At 34.5% G+C, this 18,244-nt stretch overlaps 2 protein-coding genes across 5 annotated transcripts; one reads left to right on the top strand and one right to left on the bottom strand.

Moving 5' to 3' along the window:
* Positions 1-309: 309 nt before the first annotated feature.
* On the bottom strand, positions 310-5,497 carry LOC145584669 (protein FAR1-RELATED SEQUENCE 5-like). 3 transcript variants are annotated; one of them, XM_081641485.1, is made up of 5 exons: positions 5,200-5,497; positions 4,600-4,711; positions 2,275-3,565; positions 828-1,918; positions 310-727 (listed from the first exon to the last, which is right to left on the bottom strand). In XM_081641485.1, exons 2-5 carry the CDS (start codon positions 4,705-4,707, stop codon positions 422-424), a joined length of 2,796 nt encoding a protein of 931 aa, XP_081497611.1. In that variant the 5' UTR covers positions 4,708-4,711; positions 5,200-5,497; the 3' UTR covers positions 310-421. The 3 variants fall into 3 exon arrangements, with proteins under 3 accessions (XP_081497611.1, XP_081497616.1, XP_081497619.1); XM_081641490.1 differs by having other exon boundaries at positions 310-721; XM_081641493.1 differs by having other exon boundaries at positions 4,600-4,697.
* An 837-nt stretch (positions 5,498-6,334) lies between these two features.
* Positions 6,335-17,364, top strand: LOC145597531 (uncharacterized). 2 transcript variants are annotated; one of them, XM_081653729.1, is made up of 4 exons: positions 6,335-6,616; positions 7,594-8,799; positions 13,977-14,663; positions 16,556-17,364. In XM_081653729.1, the coding sequence occupies exons 2-4, from the start codon at positions 7,681-7,683 to the stop codon at positions 17,138-17,140; spliced, it is 2,391 nt and encodes a 796-aa protein (XP_081509855.1). In that variant the 5' UTR covers positions 6,335-6,616; positions 7,594-7,680; the 3' UTR covers positions 17,141-17,364. The 2 variants fall into 2 exon arrangements, with proteins under 2 accessions (XP_081509855.1, XP_081509847.1); XM_081653721.1 differs by having other exon boundaries at positions 7,547-8,799.
* The last annotated feature ends 880 nt before the right edge of the window (positions 17,365-18,244 follow it).

Genomic DNA, 18,244 nt, shown 5'->3' with positions numbered 1-18,244 from the left:
AAGAACTGGAATTGATTTACAAGAAGTAAAGAAATTCAATTAGTAAAGATAAGATATATGTATGTCCTTCTGGGGAAAGGAAAATTAAACAAATAGTGACTTATACGATATGTATCAATTTTTTTTAAAACATTCATTTTGTGGTGTATAATAACTGTATTATATCTAGAATAAATGTACTAGAAAATTATCAGAAACATAAACTAATATTATCAGAAAATTTATATTAGTGATTTCAACACATAAACTAATATTATCAAAAGCAATAATTCGATTTTACATAAGATTAGATTAGCAAAACAGGCCAAAGCTTTTTTTTTTTTTTTTTTTTTTTTTTGAAGGGGAAGCTTATAATAGGAATATAAGTTAAATGTAGCTTTATACAAAAATAGGCCTCTAAGGTTTGGGAAATATAGGCCCTCTAATTGGAAGGTGTTGTTGCCATTGTATAAAGTCCAGCACCGGAAACAAATGGAAGGACATCCCGTGCTACCCACTTTGGACAATTATTATAAGACCTAGTGAAGTAGCAAAGTTCACCGTAGGCCGGACCATATCCAATACCTCCAACCCACCGATTTTGTGGACTTAACACCGGCCCATCATTACCAAAAACAGATTGCACTAATTGTACATCAGTGTTGGCCTTGGCCTTCCTAGCTCTTTTTTTCCTTGGCTTCGGAATTGGAGTCACAGGTTCATCAACATTCAAGCCATAACACTGAACCTTCATACAAAGACACAAAAAAAAATATAGAAAATTTGTAAGCCACCAAAATACAAGACATATATTTAGCATATAAATAGTTAAGAGCAAGTAATATTACCGGAATGCCTGATGCAGTAGCTTGAGTTTGTTGCTGCACCGAAGTAGATGCTTTCTTCCCTTTCTTTTCTGTACAGGCTAGGAATCTTTTAGTCCTTGGCCTATGGGCCTTTTTCTTGCGTGAAAGAGGATCCCCAACATGAGTAGGTAAGTTAGTAGACTTAGTTGCTGGTACAACATGTGGTGTAAGGTCTATATCCTCGACACCAACAACATTACTATAACCCTCGGTCATGATATCATCACATGGCATTGCATCCTCAGATGGCATGGCTACATTAGCATCATCAGTTGCTTCCATGATGGCAGCATCAATGGATTCCTCTAAATTGGAAAGTCCTTCAAGAGCCATTTCAACATACTTTTGTTGCGCTGATGCTTTAAGACAAAGTCTCTCAAAACGGACCATCAGGCTATCAAACCTCTTGACTTCCTCTGTTTTTGAAGGATCATGATAAGCCACCTTCACTCGAGTGTGACGCCTTTGAACATCTTTACGCCAACGCCTTAATATATACTTCTTGGGAATTTCAGTTGTGTCATTCACATCATACACCTTGAATAGATGCCTGCACATAATTCCGTGACACTCAAATAACTTACACTCACAAGCCGCCTCTTTGGTTTCAATGTTGAAATGGACCCTGCAAACTCTCTTCTTGTCAATAGGAATCTCCTTCCTCTGGTCTTTAAGATAGATCCATACTCTATCTTCCACAGAGTGCTCAACAACATTACCACACAATTCTGTTTTGGAAACAACGCTGACATACAACAGCCTTGCCAACTGCTCCTGTATTTCTTCAAATTTAGCATCTGTGTAGAACTTTTGAAAAACCTTTTCAAAAGGGAAAGTCGTAAGGACATGTCTGACCCTCATTGCAGAGTTTGCATCAGCTTCTTTCTCCGAATTCACCCGATTCTCCATAGCATCGCAATACCTTTCTACAAACTCATACAAACGAGTGTCGCTCTTTACATATTTATCAAAAAAGCTATTTATGCTCTCTGAGCGCTGTGTAGTCTTCATACCCGCCCAAAACAAATGCTTCATATAAGCCGGTATCCACATATGTCTTTCATCATACAACACTATAAAAAAATAAAAAAAAAAAAAACAAAAAAAAAAAAACAGATTGTTAGAATTCCGCAGCAGCAGTAGGTCCTAATTCTTAGATTGTTAGTGACTGACTGAGACATCTTATGATGGCTGAAGATTAACTTAACAGTCATATCTAGGAATTCTAACAATGTAGAGTAGTTGATTGCACTTTTAATCTAGAGTAACAATTCATCCTATAGAATAAACACCCAAAAAAAAAAAAAAAACCACATTCATGCTTTAAATTCTCAGTCTAGCAATCCAGAAATATTTCAAGAGATTATAATGTTGTCCATACCTATCAATAACTATTGCACATTAAAATAAGATGTATTTTCAGTTTTACCTGTAAGCCAGTCGTCATTTGCAAGACCATATGACTCCATTGCTAGGGTCCAATTAACCTCAAATTCTTCTTCAGTCAAACTGTCATATATGACATTAAGCAGAACGTCATGGAATTCTTCATACTTCGAATACTTTCCCAATTTGGTGCCGAACTTGTTAAGAATATGCCACAAACACCACCTATGCTTCGCACCGGGCATTACAATACTCAATGCTTTTCTCATTGCCGGACACTGATCTGTCAAGAAACCATCAGGGACTTTGCCACTCATGCACTCTTTCCAATTGTTAAACAACCACACAAATGTGTCGGTGTCCTCGTGAGATACAAGGGCACATCCTAATAATATGGTCTGGCCATGATGATTGACACCAACAAAATTAGAAAAAGGCAGCTTATACTCATTAGTAATGTATGTCGAGTCAAAGCACACAACATCCCCAAACTCCTCATACGCTACCCTACTCCGGGCATCAACCCACATCACATCGGTCAACCTACCCTCATCATCTACCCTATATTTGTGAAAGAAGTTCTGATTATCGGCACTCATCCTATCAAAATAGGCAAGCATTGCATTTGCATCACCACCACTCATCTTAAACTTCTTCTCCTTAGCTAGAACATTCCTTAGGTCTCTTTCGGTTATGGCCATGTTCTCAACTCCGCCCCTCTCTTTTGCCAAACTACGATGTACTTGTGTCACTTTACTGCCCGCACTGCAGTCATTAAAGAGCTTCCTCTTAACCACACTATTTATTTCATCTTGCCGAAACATTGAAATATATCTCGACTTCCGGGAAGTAGGATTGTGATTCACATGCACTACAACTGCCTTCTTAACTTCCCATGAACCATCCTGCTTACAAGCTGCCCTCATTTGCACAAGACAACCACATTTCTTCGTCTTCCTACGATTTAATTGCAAACTTAAACCACCACCATAAACCCTTTTCCCATTAACTTTTCGTCTTATATCAGGCTGCCCAGCACATTCACATCTCCATATGTAACTCCTCAGCTTAGTTTTATCACTTCTACCATTCTCAGTTTTGTAATTACCAGCTGCACGTAGCACACCAAAACCTCGCTGCTTCCCGTACTGCCTCCAGAATTTGTCAGCCTCCTCCCAACTACTGAAAACCATACCTACTTCAGGGTCGTTAAGTTTATCTTCAACATGTCCTTCTTCATTCTCAACCACACAGCGTAAAGGAGTACAAAAGCCCTCCTCCAAATGGTTGAAGTCATCTACAACTGAATCAATAGGGGTTGATAACAACTCCACCTGCCAAATAAACACATTACATTAAACTTTAAATGCTCTAATGATGAAGTCTACGATTAAAACTGCCCAAAAAAAAACTTTGACAAGTATAACAGACCTTATAAGGAAGTTCAATATTTCTGATTATCTACAGGCTCACAGACCTTATAAGGATCTTTCACCTCATGTGTTTAGGAAATCATCTATTCTTACATTGTTTTGTGGCATTGTTACTTTGACAGAGGTTACTTATAATTGCTATGATTCATTGGATTGCTCTTACTACTCTTCAAGACCAATTGCAGATTTATTGTATAAAGTTTGGTAGGTGTAAGGAGCATAAATACTGTAGTAGGATAAACTTCAGTTAAGTGAAGATGATTTAATTGAAACAAAATGACAAAATTATCTGAGGTGTCTTCAACCTTCATTGAATACTTTGTGGAGCAAGTGGTGTATTAAGCTTCTATTTAAGTTCACACTTACATGGCTTTCTAAAAAACATCCTATTTTGATATATTGGGTTTCTTTATTGTTGTCCTATTGTATGAACTCTGTTTCTCACATCCAAACAGGAAAGATTGCTATGTGAACAATGTATGTGAACAATCTATTATGAAGTTTCCTTCACATAAAAAAGAAACAAACACAAATAATATAAGCTTTCAAAGTTCAATATTTCTAAAGTTCAAGTCATGATGGTAAACAGCAGGTATTCAAGTTATAATCAAGCAAATTTCTGATTTTTAGGAACTGAACAACTTTGTCAGAAAAGTAGTAATGTGTTTTAAAAATTTATTGCAGTTGAATGTTGAGGCAAACCGTTGGCCTTACACCTTTGTAGTTTCGGATGATTACCCATTAGCTTACTGTTTTGTGTCATGCATTATTTTTGCTTCCTATATATAATTTCTGTTCTGTACTCCAATTCACATATATAATTTCTGTACTCCAATTCACTTGATTTAAAATGATGTACATGTATTAACAATGCCCACAAAACAACTTTGACATGTTAGAACATAAAAAACATAGAGGCACAAAACTAATTATACCTCGTGAATCTGTCCTTCTTGAGTCTCAACCACACATCGAAGAGGAGTACAAAAGCCTTCCTCCAAACCATGCTCCGAATGGTTGAAATCACCATCAACTAAAGCCATGTCGCTACAATACAAGTTTGTGAGTCAAGGACCATATCAAATAAAGCAAATATACCAACTCCAAATCATGTATTAATGTCAATTTAGAACTAAGGAATTATACTAAATTCAATTCAGAAATTAAGCCCACCTCCAAATTCAAGGAAATTTATAATGGCCTTAACAAGTTCACCGAAAGTTCAACAGCTCATAAAATTGGCCTACTAAGATCCAACAACTTCTATCATATACTCCCCATATTGCAGTATATTATTTACAAAATAATTAAATAATTGTGCAAAAAAAAAAAATTTAGAGATTAAAACATAGCTCCAACACAAATTACATAGATACTTCAAAAAAACTACGAAGAAATTGAAAACAACACTACCAAAACCCACTGATACGAAAATCCACTTATACTACTCAAAAGGAGTAATTATAACCCAACCAATTCACTCATAATGTTTCAATTAACAAAAATAAACCCTAAAATTGAGAAGAACAATTCACCTGATAGAGAAGACAACAATTAAGGGAGAGCTGAGCTACACCTCTTGAAGGACGATCTCTTCTTCATACAGTTGACAGGTTGCGGAGCCAGATCTACTCTGTTTTTCTTGGATATAGTTTAAGCGGTTTTCCGGCCTTCGTAATACCTTTCGCGCGAGTTGGATTCAATTTAGCGGGTTTCAGCCTTTTACCCCCTCCTGTCACTTTTACTTATTTTTTTTCTTTTTAGCTTTAAAAAAATTGCAAAAATTAATTTTTTATTATGGTATGGGTTGGGCATATCCCATACCAGGTAGTGGTACATACTTCCTCTGGTCCTATATATATATTTATTTGATCATGTATATATTTATTTATTTATTTGATCATGTATTCATTAAATTCGAATTTCTTTTTTCCTAAAAAAAAAACGAATTTCTTTTGTAATTGTTGTATGACTTATTTATCAATGATTTTAATCATAAAAACAATTATTAATTTCTTTTTACATAGGCACTATAATTTAAAGAGACAAAATTATAAAACTACGAGTAAATTAAAATAATTAATTTCCGCGTGTAACTCTTATCTTGTACCACTTAAATTGAGAATATCATTAATCTGGAATTTTTTTTTTTGAGAATATCATTAAATAATCTAAATTTTTTATTATTAAAAGAAAATCGACTATATTTTAGACTTGTTTTCTGCCCCGTGCGATGAGCAAGGGTTGAACATTTCTTGACTCGTAACCTGAAGTGACTCAACGTGAGATGATTCTTGACCCAACCCTAATTGACTGGTGTCAATTTTATTAGATTGTGAAGTATATAATTTTAACCGATTAGTATATACTATAAATGGTTGTTTTACACTTTGAAGCAGTTCTTCCGCTCCAAAAAATATTATGATATAAAAAATAAATTTATATGATAATTTTGTAGAATTATAATTTAATAATTTTTTTTGAATAAAATTATAATTCAATTTGTACCTCTCAATATTGTTATTTTATCGATAATAAAACTCTAAACTAAAATTTTTATCTTAATATTCTATCCAAATATAATTCTATATTAGTTATAAGATAAACGATTATTAAAACAAATAAATAGCCTTAGCGGATCTTGATTTGAAATAAATAGCCTACTAATGTTCTCCTCAAAAAAAAAAAAAAAAAAAACCGATTATTAAAACAATTTTTTTCCATTTCAATACAGATGATCTACTGATCTAGTATATAGGCTTAAATCCGAATCCGATTAATTGCCATTCTTACCTGTAAGTTTAGTCACCGGTGATTCTATATACTCTGTTTCCGTAATTCTTGTAGTCCCTCAATCCTAAGCTCCAACTCTCCAACTCATTCGTACTCATGTTCCACTTTTCCATTCATTTGGGTTTGTAGATCAATATTCAAATCTTGCAATTGCACCAGGTACATGCTCCTCCTTTCTAAATTTACCATTGATCTTGTTTATGTGGATTATAATTGGAAATATTTGATCTAATAGGAAAATAAGATTAAATTCTTGGGCTGGATAAATTTGTTCTTAATTTCGATTGAAAGTTGGATGATTTTTTATCTTTCAAGTTGGGTTAATTTTGTTTATCAAGTTTGGAAATCCATATTATCATGAATTAATTTTTTTTTTTTTTTTTTTTTTGAATCATATAAGTTATCATGAATTAACATGAAGTCATGAAAAAGAGGGCATTATTATTTAAAATAAATGTTTGAGTTGTTATTTTGCTTTGATGATTGCTTGAGTATGATAACTTATTGAAATTGCTGCTGAAAAATTCTTAGTGGGTACTAATCATCTACTAGCAACTTCACCGTGCTTTTGCTTTTTTATTTTATTTTATTTATTTATTTTTATATGATGTCAATGTCCCTTTATTTATGCAGTGATCACTACTCCGATCGAGTTTTTCGGTTGAGAATGTTTTGATATCTAATGTGAATAATAGAGGGCAATTCATTAGCCAATTGGTGTTTTTGAACAATAAGAAGTCTATCAGCTATTTAAGTTCTCAAAGGAATGATTGGAATTATTGTTATGCAAATTTGATTTTTATAATTCATGACTGTTTCCCCCTAGTATGAATTTGCTAACTTCGTGGTCGAAGTGGTCGATTTATTGTATGATTTGAAGAATTTGCGGTCAAGTTAAAATTCTTATGTTGTCATTTATGGAATTAGGGTATATGCTTCTCTTGCCTTGTTACTGGTTTTATTGATTGTTATCGCCCTGTCAGATAATAAGATCCAGTTACAATCGGATTCTATTCTCTGGCTTACCAGTTCAATATTTTTGTGATTTCAAATTGGTTTCTAATTTTGATTTATGGGCTACTTTTACAGATTATATTGCTTTCAACATCGTCCAACAAACAGTTTTTTCTTTGTAGATTATTGATAATTACATTGCTGAAGCGTAGCAGTGATTTGGAGGACTTCAGTGAGGACAGTGACAAATTGAACTCCGTGTGAGTGCAATGGAGAGTCCTATTAATGATGATATGGACTCTCTGTTTGAGGGAATGGTTTTATTTACTCCCCAAGTAGTTGATAAGCATAATGATAATTCTTCTATGAAAAACGGTGACACATCAGCTTTATCTTCAGCACCTTCACCATCATCTCAACCCCTTGATGAAAACCTATTCTCTGATCTAACTGTCATCACTCCTTCCCATGTTGAAGCAATTGTGACTGAGACATTGACACCATCAATTAATCCTTCTGTAATGACAACAAGCACAATGAAGTCTGAGCCACAAGCAGCTCCGGCTGCTACTATGTTTCGGCAAATATCTAGAAAGAAGAAAAGAGCTGGTTTAAGGATTGGGTATGGGAGGGATTTACAACACACTGATGATCTAGAGCCTTTGCAAAATTCTTCTGAATTATCTCCTGATAATGAAAACTCTTTGGCAACTGCCACCATGTCTGTCAATACTAATTTGAATACCAAAGCTGATGATAATTTAGAAGTCCCTTCTGTCTCTTCCCATCCTAGCAAAATGCTAGAAGTTGATTCTTGTCCAGTCGAACATGAAACTGAATGTATTCCTCTTGGTTCAGACGATAAAGTAGAATATCAAATTAATACAGATATGCCTTGCGATTTGACTGGAGAGGGAAATATTGCCTTTTCTTCTCTGGATGCTAAAGAACTTCCTACCATCCAGAAGCAAGAAGAAGAAGAGGAAGAAGCAAATTTTGATTCTGTGGAGGTGAAATATGAACATGTCAAGGCTCAAGTGTCTGAGAAGCTGAGACAAGCTCGAGACCAGGCTTTATCTATATCTGCAGCAAGGAAGGATTCTAGAAGGAGGAGACGAAAAGCTGCCGAGAATGTTGAACTAGCATCTTTAAGGTTCAAGGAAATTGAAAAGGATCTTGAAGAAGCCTGTGAGGCAGAAGACTTTGAAAAGGCAGAACGCCTCAGTGAGAACCTTGCGGCTGCTGAAAAGGAAAAAGAATACATGTTAAATGCACTAAAAGATGCCGAGGCTGAATGTGATACTATTGATTCGAAGATGGAGGAAGCACTGAAAGATCAGATTGCTGCTGAGGAAGAATGTGTCTCTTTGCTACACCGATTTTCAGTGGTATGTTTTCTTTTCGTCTATTCTAGTAGCTATCTTCTTCGATACCTTTGACTAAATTTGGACTGCTGTATTGTCCCCCCTGGCCCTCTGCAGGATTGATATTTATGTTCTGATGTGGATTAAAACCCCTTAACCCAATAAAGAATCTAAAATCACACAAGTAACGCAAGCCTTCCGAATTCCTTAAGAAAATGGAACAATTTAAAGAATAACGAACTGGATATGACTTGTAATTCGACCACTCCTGGAACGAACTCAAGACTACTCAAACTACTTAGGCCCTGTTCTTTTGAGCTTCCGGGCAGAGTAAGGGTCAGCAGAGCACAATAGATTAAATTTCAGCATAGCAGAGCAGATTTCAGGATAGCAGAGCCAAGCCAAACAGAGCAGATTTCAACATTATTATTAATACTATTATTATTATTATTATTATTATTATTATTATTATTATTATTATTATTATTATTATTATTATTATTACTACTACTTTATTATTATTACTATTATTATTATATTTATTATTATTATTATTATTATTTTTAAAATATCAAAATATTTACAAAGTCGATCAATTTACAAGAAATTGGTGGGGAGCTGAGATACAATCTGGGCACCTGCCCCTCTAGCTATAGCGAACCCGATCCTACTGAAGATGTGAGCAGCTGCACGAGCATCAATATCCTAAGTTTTAGCGAACGCTTGAACCTGCTTCAGCAACGCAACATCATCCTTCTCTAATTCCCCCAACGAAGAAAAGGAGAAAGGAAGAAAACCATAGCCAATAGCTCTGCAACGCGCCCCATACTTGTCCCGCTTCCGCTGAGCCGCCGCAGACACAACACGACCAGGAACGAAGTTAGAAAACCCTGATTGTGTCAAAGGTGAAGACCCCGTCAAATCAACACATACATCAAGGCCTCGATCCTAGGAATAAAACAACACATCTGCCGGTCGAAGAGCTCCGTCGTTCCCTCCAGTCAACCCAACGTTAACCTCCTTTCGAGAAGAAATCCCAGACCGAAAACAAATATCAACAAGGGTGACACGAACAACGTTGTGCCGATGTTTAATACCCACCATCCCATCACAAGACACTGCATGATCACCATAAATATCCCCATCAAAAACCCTTGAGCAAGGAGAACACGGTGTTGAAATGGAGAACAAAGGAACACCCAACCCTTAGCAAAGAAAGCTACGATAAGTCTTACCATTCATACTCTGACCCAAACCCGATATCGGGACCGTTCACAACCAGGACGAAGAGTGATCCCCTGGTGGGACTTCCATAAGGCAACCTGACGCGCTGATAAGGAGAAAGTGGAATCCGCTGATACAGTAACCTTCGTGAAATATATATCTGCCAATTTTTTCATAAGTCTGGTAGCGATCTCACTAGGGTTACTCATAAGGTCAGTCTCCACTGTTAAAAAGACTAAAAGCACCATCGAAATTATTATTAATATTATTATTATTATTATTATTATTATTATTATTATTATTATTATTATTATTATTATTTTTATTATTATTATTATTATTATTATTATTATTATTATTATTATTATTATATTATTATTATTATTATTATTATTATTATTATTAGGTTAGTGAAAACATAAATATATGTGTACCATATTTAACATATGTAAATAATAGAAAGATAAAAGACAACAGTTTACTTATATTTATTTCACAAAAATTTTAAAATAAAATGATTTAATGAGTAATAATGATTTTACTTATAAATTTGTCTTAATCATATATTTTTTACCCTAAAAATAATAATAATATACAAAGTAATACTTGAAAACAACCTCTTTTTTGTTTTTTAAATCTTAATAGTTTGAATTATTAAATATTATTATTGATAATTGTTATTATTAATTATTATTATGATTAATAAATAATAATTATTATTAATATTAATAATTATTAAAATTATTTTTAATATTAATAATTGTTATAATTATTCAAAATAATAAATTATTATCATCAATACAATATTAATTATTATTATTGAATATTAATTATTATTGTTATTATTATTAATTATTATTTTAAAAAAGAGCCGAGCCGAGCAGATTTCTTTTAAGCAAAGCAGGCAGGGCTCAAGTAGAGCAGCTCTAAAGAACGGGGTCTTAGACTACTCCTAGAACTAAGTATTTTGATGATCAAAACTTAGACTACTCCTTGAACTAAGAATTGAAAGATCTAATTATCAAAATAAATCTTTGAATTGAAAACTGGAAAGAAAAAGTGCTAACAAAGTTAAACAAATTGTATTGAAATTAATCTGATTTTCTATGACTCTAAAAGCCACGAAAATTCCCCTATTTATAGACTAAAACTACCTAATTCTACTCCAATAAGGATTAGGACAAACCCCTAACCTTGTTCCCCGAGTATCCTAACTAGAATAGAATTACTACTTAACTAATCCTAATATAATTAGAAAGTTTATAGCAACTAAATAATAGAAATTAAAGCTTATCCTAAGTGCTTAAACAAAGAAAAACCCTCTCAAGTGAAAGGTAAAAACCTGGAAGCAAAATTCTTGGAAAAAAAAAAAAAACTAAGTTAAAAAAACCACCATTTCACACAACCGCCAGAAAACCTCCTTACGCGCCTCCCCTTGTCTCACGCGCCGGCTCTTGTTGAAGCTGGGTTCAAGGCGGTTCCGGGAAGGTGGCGCGTGGCCCTTGGAGCGGCGCGTGGCCTTCGCAATCGCTGTCGAAAGTAAACCGCTCCAACTTCTCCCTTGATGATCAAGCTTCCTTCTTTCCCAATCGATCTATTGGACCTTTCCTTGTTTATTTCTTTCTTTGGGCAGCCTATAATGAAGCTATTTGGACCTTCTAAAAGTGTCTTAGGCCCTTCAAAAGAATTAGCCTCTTGATTCACATCATGTTCTGCCTACCTTGAATCCATAGTTTATTTTCCTCTTATCTAAAGTCTCCAAAACATCATATTAAAATTAGCTCACAAAGCGGATACTAATGGTGAATTGTCTATACTATCCAAGTATTTGTAAATATAGAATTTAATGTTTTCATCATGCGTGCACTAATTAGAACATGTGTTTAATATAATGAATAAGTCAATATATGAATACTTTGCAAGTCCAAAGTTTAACTGTTTGCGTTTACTAGCTCCTTGCTCCAATTAAAAAGCTCCACATTTATTCTGAATTGAGCTTAGCTAAATGGCCTAATGACTGCAGCCAGATATGGAACGTCCAGAACTCAGAGTCGAATTAAAATAATCTATGGTGTACCTCCTAATTTCTCATTAACATCTAAGACAAACAGAAATTGGATGATCGTAATTTAGTGCTTATAGATATTCTTTTTTAGGAGTTATTAATTAATTATGCATCAAGAATTCTTACAACTGTCAAACTGCTTTACAATTATAGTTATGTGAATCAAAAGAGATTCTGTGGGAGGTTATCCACTTATGGTTCTATTTAGGCTTAGACTTGTGACATGTCACTTTCTCACTTTGAAAATGTGACTTTGAGTTCTGGATTATTGGAGTGTGCCAGAATAAGGTCTTTCTTTTCATCTTTTAATCCTTCCTCACTGTTTTTCTTTTTGTCTACTGGTTCCCAAAGTCGAATTGGTGTCTACATAGGCTAGTGAAGTCATTGTGTTTTTGCTGCTACTTGAAGAGTAATAGAGGATACATGTTCATTTAATGGCAGACCTTTTCCTTTTCAGTTAAATATTCAGCTGTGGGCCATAATACGGAGATACTTGTAAGGTGTTACACATTTTACTCTCCTTTTTTGAAGAGTTAAGTTTTGAATACAAATATATGTCCATTTCCTTTATGAGGTTTTTTTTTACAGGTCAATACTTCTTTTTATCATTTAATTTTATACTACAGTAATTTAGAAAAATGTGCAATGTTCTGAGATTTCTATGTAGGCAGTATCAGTCTTTACTAATCTGTAAAGTACATACTGGTTGCTAATGCTACCTCTTTTTTTTTTTTTTTTTTAAACATTTATAATCTACATACTCAGTATATGAAAACATTAGGAACCAAATCTAGTATTTTTTTCTTATTCTGAAAAAAATTCCTTTTTTTTAATGCTCCTCTTTCAACACAACACAACCCAGATGTGGATTGCACTCGCTGAAACAAAAAGGAATGGGAACAGAGTTGTTGTACAAGTAACCTCTTTTTTCAGATCTATGGCTGCCTATTAGAATAGAAGGTTTTGTCAGTGAAGTACCTTAAAAGATAAAAGTTAAGGCTTCTGATCTTTTACCAGCATTAGCAAGTCTAACAACACTTGGTATTATTGTGGCTGATGGGAACCAGCTCCCAGAAAAAAGAGGAGTTGAAGGCTGATTGCTGCTAAGGAAAAGAGTGAGGAGATGCATAATGAGAGTGGGAGAGGGGAAGAAAGTGAAATTGGTTGAGGAGAAGGTTAAAATCTCTAAGGGGCAGGGTTCACATATATTTATTTACCCTCTTGCTTAGCTTTATAGTCATTTGAAGTTGCCAGACTTCTTTTTTCTCTTTGTTTGTCTTCATGTATTTGCAGTTTAAATTTTTGTTTGATGTGTTAAATTACATTTGTAATTATCCATTTAGTTCTGTATTTCATAACATCCATAATTTATCCACTAGATTAATTATATATTTTTGTTTATTTCAATACAAGTTTCCCTTTTCTTAATTTGGACTTGTAATAACCATTTTTACCAATTTTATGTATCTTGTGTGTGCTGGACTCTTAGATCAAGTCAATAATTGCATCTGAGTTTGAGCCTTTTTTTCTTAAACAGTTTGCATGAGTATTGTAACCTATATTCCTTAACAAATTTGCCCAAATGGGTTGGGGAGTGAAATATGTTGCATAGTTCATTCATAATTTAATTGAGAGCAAAAAGTAATCAAGGAAATGATAGTTAGCTCATTAACTATGAAGCACATGCCCTTATATTGAATAATAGCCCATCAAATCTTAGGTGATTTCACTTGCAAATGATCAGGTAGTCTGCTAATACTCGTATATATGTTGTTTGTAAAGTATTCTTTTTTGGGTTTGACTTGTTTGACAATTCTTATGTCTTTAGCATTTATCAATCACTGTTAGGAGCAATAGGTGTTTATTTGGATATGATGCTTGTAATTTAACTATTGCTACTTCCTTCTGATAGGATGCAGTGAGCAATGCCGATGTGATTTTGGAAAATGTTGAGGTCGATTCTTCAAAGGAAATGGATGAATGGTTTATGTCTGTTGAAGCTGCGGAGACAAAGAAGTTGGAATTAGAAATCGAGTCACAGTTAGTAAATGAAGCTCGTGCAGCATTGGCTGACTCAATTGAGCATTTAGTTGAAAATGATATTAAGGAAAAAAAATTCCTTTGTGAGAAAAAAAAAGTTTTGACACAAGAGTTAGAAGAACTTTTACGTTTGGTGCAGGAAAAAGAGGCAGAGATAGCTAAAAACGATTCTGAAATTGAAGCAGCTGACAAAAAGATAGCTGAAGTAGCTGCTGGTTTCAAGGATCTCCAAACAGGAATCGATTCCAAGTTTGAGAATTTGCAGAATGTACTCTATCAAATGGAATCAGAACGTCAAACTTTATCAGAAAGGAAGGAAAAAATTGATTATCTCATTACTCAGGGAAAGAACCGGGAGAAAGAACTTAGGAAGCTTGCAATGGATTGTGAAGATGAAGCCAACATGTACCAAGAAAATCTTAGACTCAGGAAAGCTTTGGTGATATCAGTTCTTAAAGTTAGAGAAGAAAAATTAAGGCTTGCCCAAACAGAGGAGAAAATTTTGGCTGATACTCAGATGCTCAAACAGGATATTTCTGCTGCAAGAGTTGATCTTCAGGTCAATTCTACTCTCTAGCCTCTATTCTGTTTTTTGTTGTATATGTTTCTTTAGCATTATTTGCATATTTCTGTGTGAAAAAGAGAGTATTAATGTACTGCAGCTTTCAGTAATGTTTGAATCATGTGAGCAATAGTCTTATGCTCTTCACATTTTGGCTCACCCAAACATAGACAGCTATTTTTTCTACAAGGTTTTTTTTTTTTTTTCTTTTTTTTTTTTTTCTCCCATGGAGAGTGCCATTCTTTTGAATGCGATTTGCCATCCTAGTATCTTTTTTTGGGAGGGTGAAAAAGCTATTTGGTTAGCGTCTTGAATGATGATGGATATTAACATAATATTGCCTAATTTCTATTCATTTAGAATACTATTCCAAATTAAGATGAACAATTTTCTTTAGGATGTCAGCGCAGTATAGCAAAATGTAGTTTGTAAGTTAGTTCATCCTCTGGTCCCGTCTCTGTCTGCCTCTCTGAGTTTATACTACCACGTATCTGATTTTATTTTTCAGTTGTTCCTCTTTAAATGTTTTATTATTCACATACCCCATTTTGAAGTTTTTTTTTTACCTTTAGATGAAAACAAAATTAGTCATGTAGAATGTTATACTACTACCTCTGCTCCCAAAAGTTTTTTACGGTTACTGTTTGCACACAAATTAATGTAATTGGTGAGAGAGTGTTGATATGGTGAGTTGTAAGAAAAAGGTGGATAAAGTAGGGAGAGAGTGTAAAAAGGTGGGTGGATGTAAGAAAAAGATGGAAAAAGTTAGAGTGTTAAAAAAGGTAGGTGTAAGAAAATGTTGGAAACAGTATGAATGTATGTTGCCGAAATTGGAATAAAGTAAAAGTGTAAAGAACTTTTAGGAATGGATTAAAACAAAAGGCGTAAAGAACTTTCAGGAATGGAGGTAGTACGTCTTATTGTACATTTCAAAATATCAGCTTTAAAAAATATTTACGAATGTATACCAGTAGATTTTAAAGGTCAAATTATGCATTGACGAAAGAATTTTATATGGTTTCCTATTTAAAAATAGGAATTGTCGCTGTTTCTTTTGGGCAATTATTTTTATTTTTTACGTAGTTTTTTTTATTTGTTGTAACTATGTGTCTCCGACACATTCTTTGGGAAGTTGTGGTTGGTGGGGGTGGTCGGGGGGATAAGCCTGTGTAAGTGACTTAAGTACTTAACTATATGCTTTATTATTGAATTTAATTTTGAAGTACCTTTAGGTTAGGAAATGTCTGTGTCAAGCACACAGTATTACTAGCAGATATTGGCCACTTGGCCAGTTATGACTCTCACGTTGTGTAAGTGTGCTTCATCAATTTATTAAACTTTTGAAATTCCTTTAGGCGGTGGAAAGGTTATAGTGCCTTATACACAATATCACAAGCAGATAATGGCTAGTTATGTGTCTCACCTTGTGTCTTTATTTCTTTTAAAAACATGCCAGGTGTGCTAGATGGCATTTTACTTTCCTATTATACTCTTTAGTGGTTTTCTTTGGAAGATTGGATGCAAATTGGGCCTTTATTTTTTGTACTTTAGTTAAATTGAGAGCCGGAGAGGATAGGTTGTAGATGGTTCTTGTATAAGCATGACACCCATATTTTCAATGTTTTCAAATTAGGACTAAATGGAGTTGGGATATAGGATATAGGATTTAGAATATAGCCAGCTATTTTTTTTTTTTCGCTGGCACGGGAGGAAAGTGGGGTTTGGCAGAGTTGAGAGGTTGGCGAGGGTCATGGAGTTTGTTAGATGTTTGTGCTCGATCTAAGGGTCATGCTAAGTGAAACATTTACTAAAACTGTGGCTAGCTCCCTTTCCTCTAGTAAGGCCAGACTGCTGTAATTTGCTAACATATGTGACTTCTCTCTCTACAGGAATTATCCTCCAATAAATCAAGCATCCAGCAAGAGTGTGCTTCGATAAAACAAAGAATGTTTTTTATTGACAAAAGGATACCTGAGCTTGAATTAGAGAAGAAAGTTGCTGCATCTGCCAGAAATTTTAAAGAAGCGGCGCGTATTGCCTCTGAAGCCAAGTCATTGATGGCTGAAAAGGAAATTTTGCAGAGTAAGATGGAGCAGTCTGTGTCAGAACTCGGTAAAATTGAGGAGGGGATTCATGAGACTACCAGGAAATTGTATGAGATTGAAGAACTAGTATCATCAAAGGAAAAAGAGGCAGCAGTGGCCAGATTTCAGAGGCTACATCTTATTTCTGCTGCTATTTCATGTGAAAGATCAGCTGCATTAGAGCTGGGTGATCTGGAAGAAGCTAATGTGCTTCTTGCAGAAGCCGAGGCTGCAGATTCTGAAGCAAAACAACTTCAGTTGTTACATGATATTATCACAACAGAACTTGGAAGTCTAACTGAGCAGATTATCTCCATGGAGTTTGTTTCTAGTCTTGATGGGAAGCAGTTGGAAGAATTAGCCACAGGTGGTAACCAAAATCCCTCTTGATGTTGTAAATGGACCTGGTTGCTTGTAATTTTTGTAGGATATTCAAGTTGCAAAGGAATATTGGAAATTTTTTCCTCCAATTATGAGATGGTATTCATCCATTTTTTAGAAGTCCAGTTGTTCCTGGATTCATGCTACTGTATGATTTTACTCCGATGAGAACTGCGCATTACTGCTTTGAGCTTATGTATCATGGACTATCAATATGAGGTATTTTGAGGTTCTCTGTGAGATTTCTGGACTTTAGTCATTGTGATAATACTGATAAATTGTGAGTGGGATAGTCTTTCAAAGCAAAAGGATGATGATTTCTGAACAATTTCTGCCATTGAGATTGTGTAGCTGTGTGAGCAATGCAAGGTACTATAGTTTACGACCGGAAGGGTCATTATTAGACATCTTTGATCAGAAGCTACTGTAGGCTCCCCTTAATGTGTAGGAACCAATGCTAAACAGAGGTCTTCCTGAACTTGAAAAATTGGTGAGTGGTGACTACATTGATCTTGTTGGTACAGAACCGTGATTCTAAAAGTGATTCTACTCTCTCTAGATTAAACTTGCAGCTAAGATTAACAATTAGGGGCACGTTGTACATACATTTATTATATAGTAAAGGTGTAGCTCCCGTCTAAAACGTGGAATATTATGAACAAAACATGCGACGAAAAAAAAAAAAAATAAAAACCAGATGTGAAAATAACATATGTTGAAAAAAAAAAAACACACACACACACATAAATATAAAAGCATCAATTTTATACCACTTTTTACAAGAGTATAAATACCAAAACCCATTTTAAGGAGGAAGAATACACTTTAATAATTCTAATTATTGACAATTTTACTTCTAATAGTGCCAACTAAGGTTTATTACCTAATAATCTCAACTATGTTATATGTTTGCCTCCAATAGTCACAACTGGTCAACACGACCTGTTATAATAGGTTACCATGACACGTGTCTACACATGATTGGTCTAAATTTTTAAAAAAAAATATAAGCATAAAAAACCTAAAATTCAGCCATCTTCTCCCACTACCAAAACCTAACCCAACCCATAAACATGCTGACAAGCGGCTAGCCACCCCCCTTAACCACCGAAA

Source organism: Chenopodium album, chromosome 2, assembly GCF_948465745.1.
Source record: "Chenopodium album chromosome 2, dcCheAlbu1.1, whole genome shotgun sequence".
NCBI classification, from domain to species: domain Eukaryota; kingdom Viridiplantae; phylum Streptophyta; class Magnoliopsida; order Caryophyllales; family Amaranthaceae; genus Chenopodium; species Chenopodium album.
This window is presented reverse-complemented; position numbering and strand designations above follow the sequence as displayed.

Coding starts and splice junctions, on each gene's coding strand:
- LOC145597531 (XM_081653729.1), top strand. CDS start 7,681: ATGGAGAGTCCTATTAATGATGATATGGACTCTCTGTTTGAGGGAATG. Junction 8,800..13,976: donor TGCTACACCGATTTTCAGTG/GTATGTTTTCTT, acceptor TCCTTCTGATAG/GATGCAGTGAGCAATGCCGA. Junction 14,664..16,555: donor CTGCAAGAGTTGATCTTCAG/GTCAATTCTACT, acceptor CTCTCTCTACAG/GAATTATCCTCCAATAAATC.
- LOC145584669 (XM_081641485.1), bottom strand. CDS start 4,707: ATGGCTTTAGTTGATGGTGATTTCAACCATTCGGAGCATGGTTTGGAG. Junction 3,566..4,599: donor AAGAAGGACAGATTCACGAG/GTATAATTAGTT, acceptor TTTATTTGGCAG/GTGGAGTTGTTATCAACCCC. Junction 728..827: donor CTACTGCATCAGGCATTCCG/GTAATATTACTT, acceptor CTTTGTATGAAG/GTTCAGTGTTATGGCTTGAA.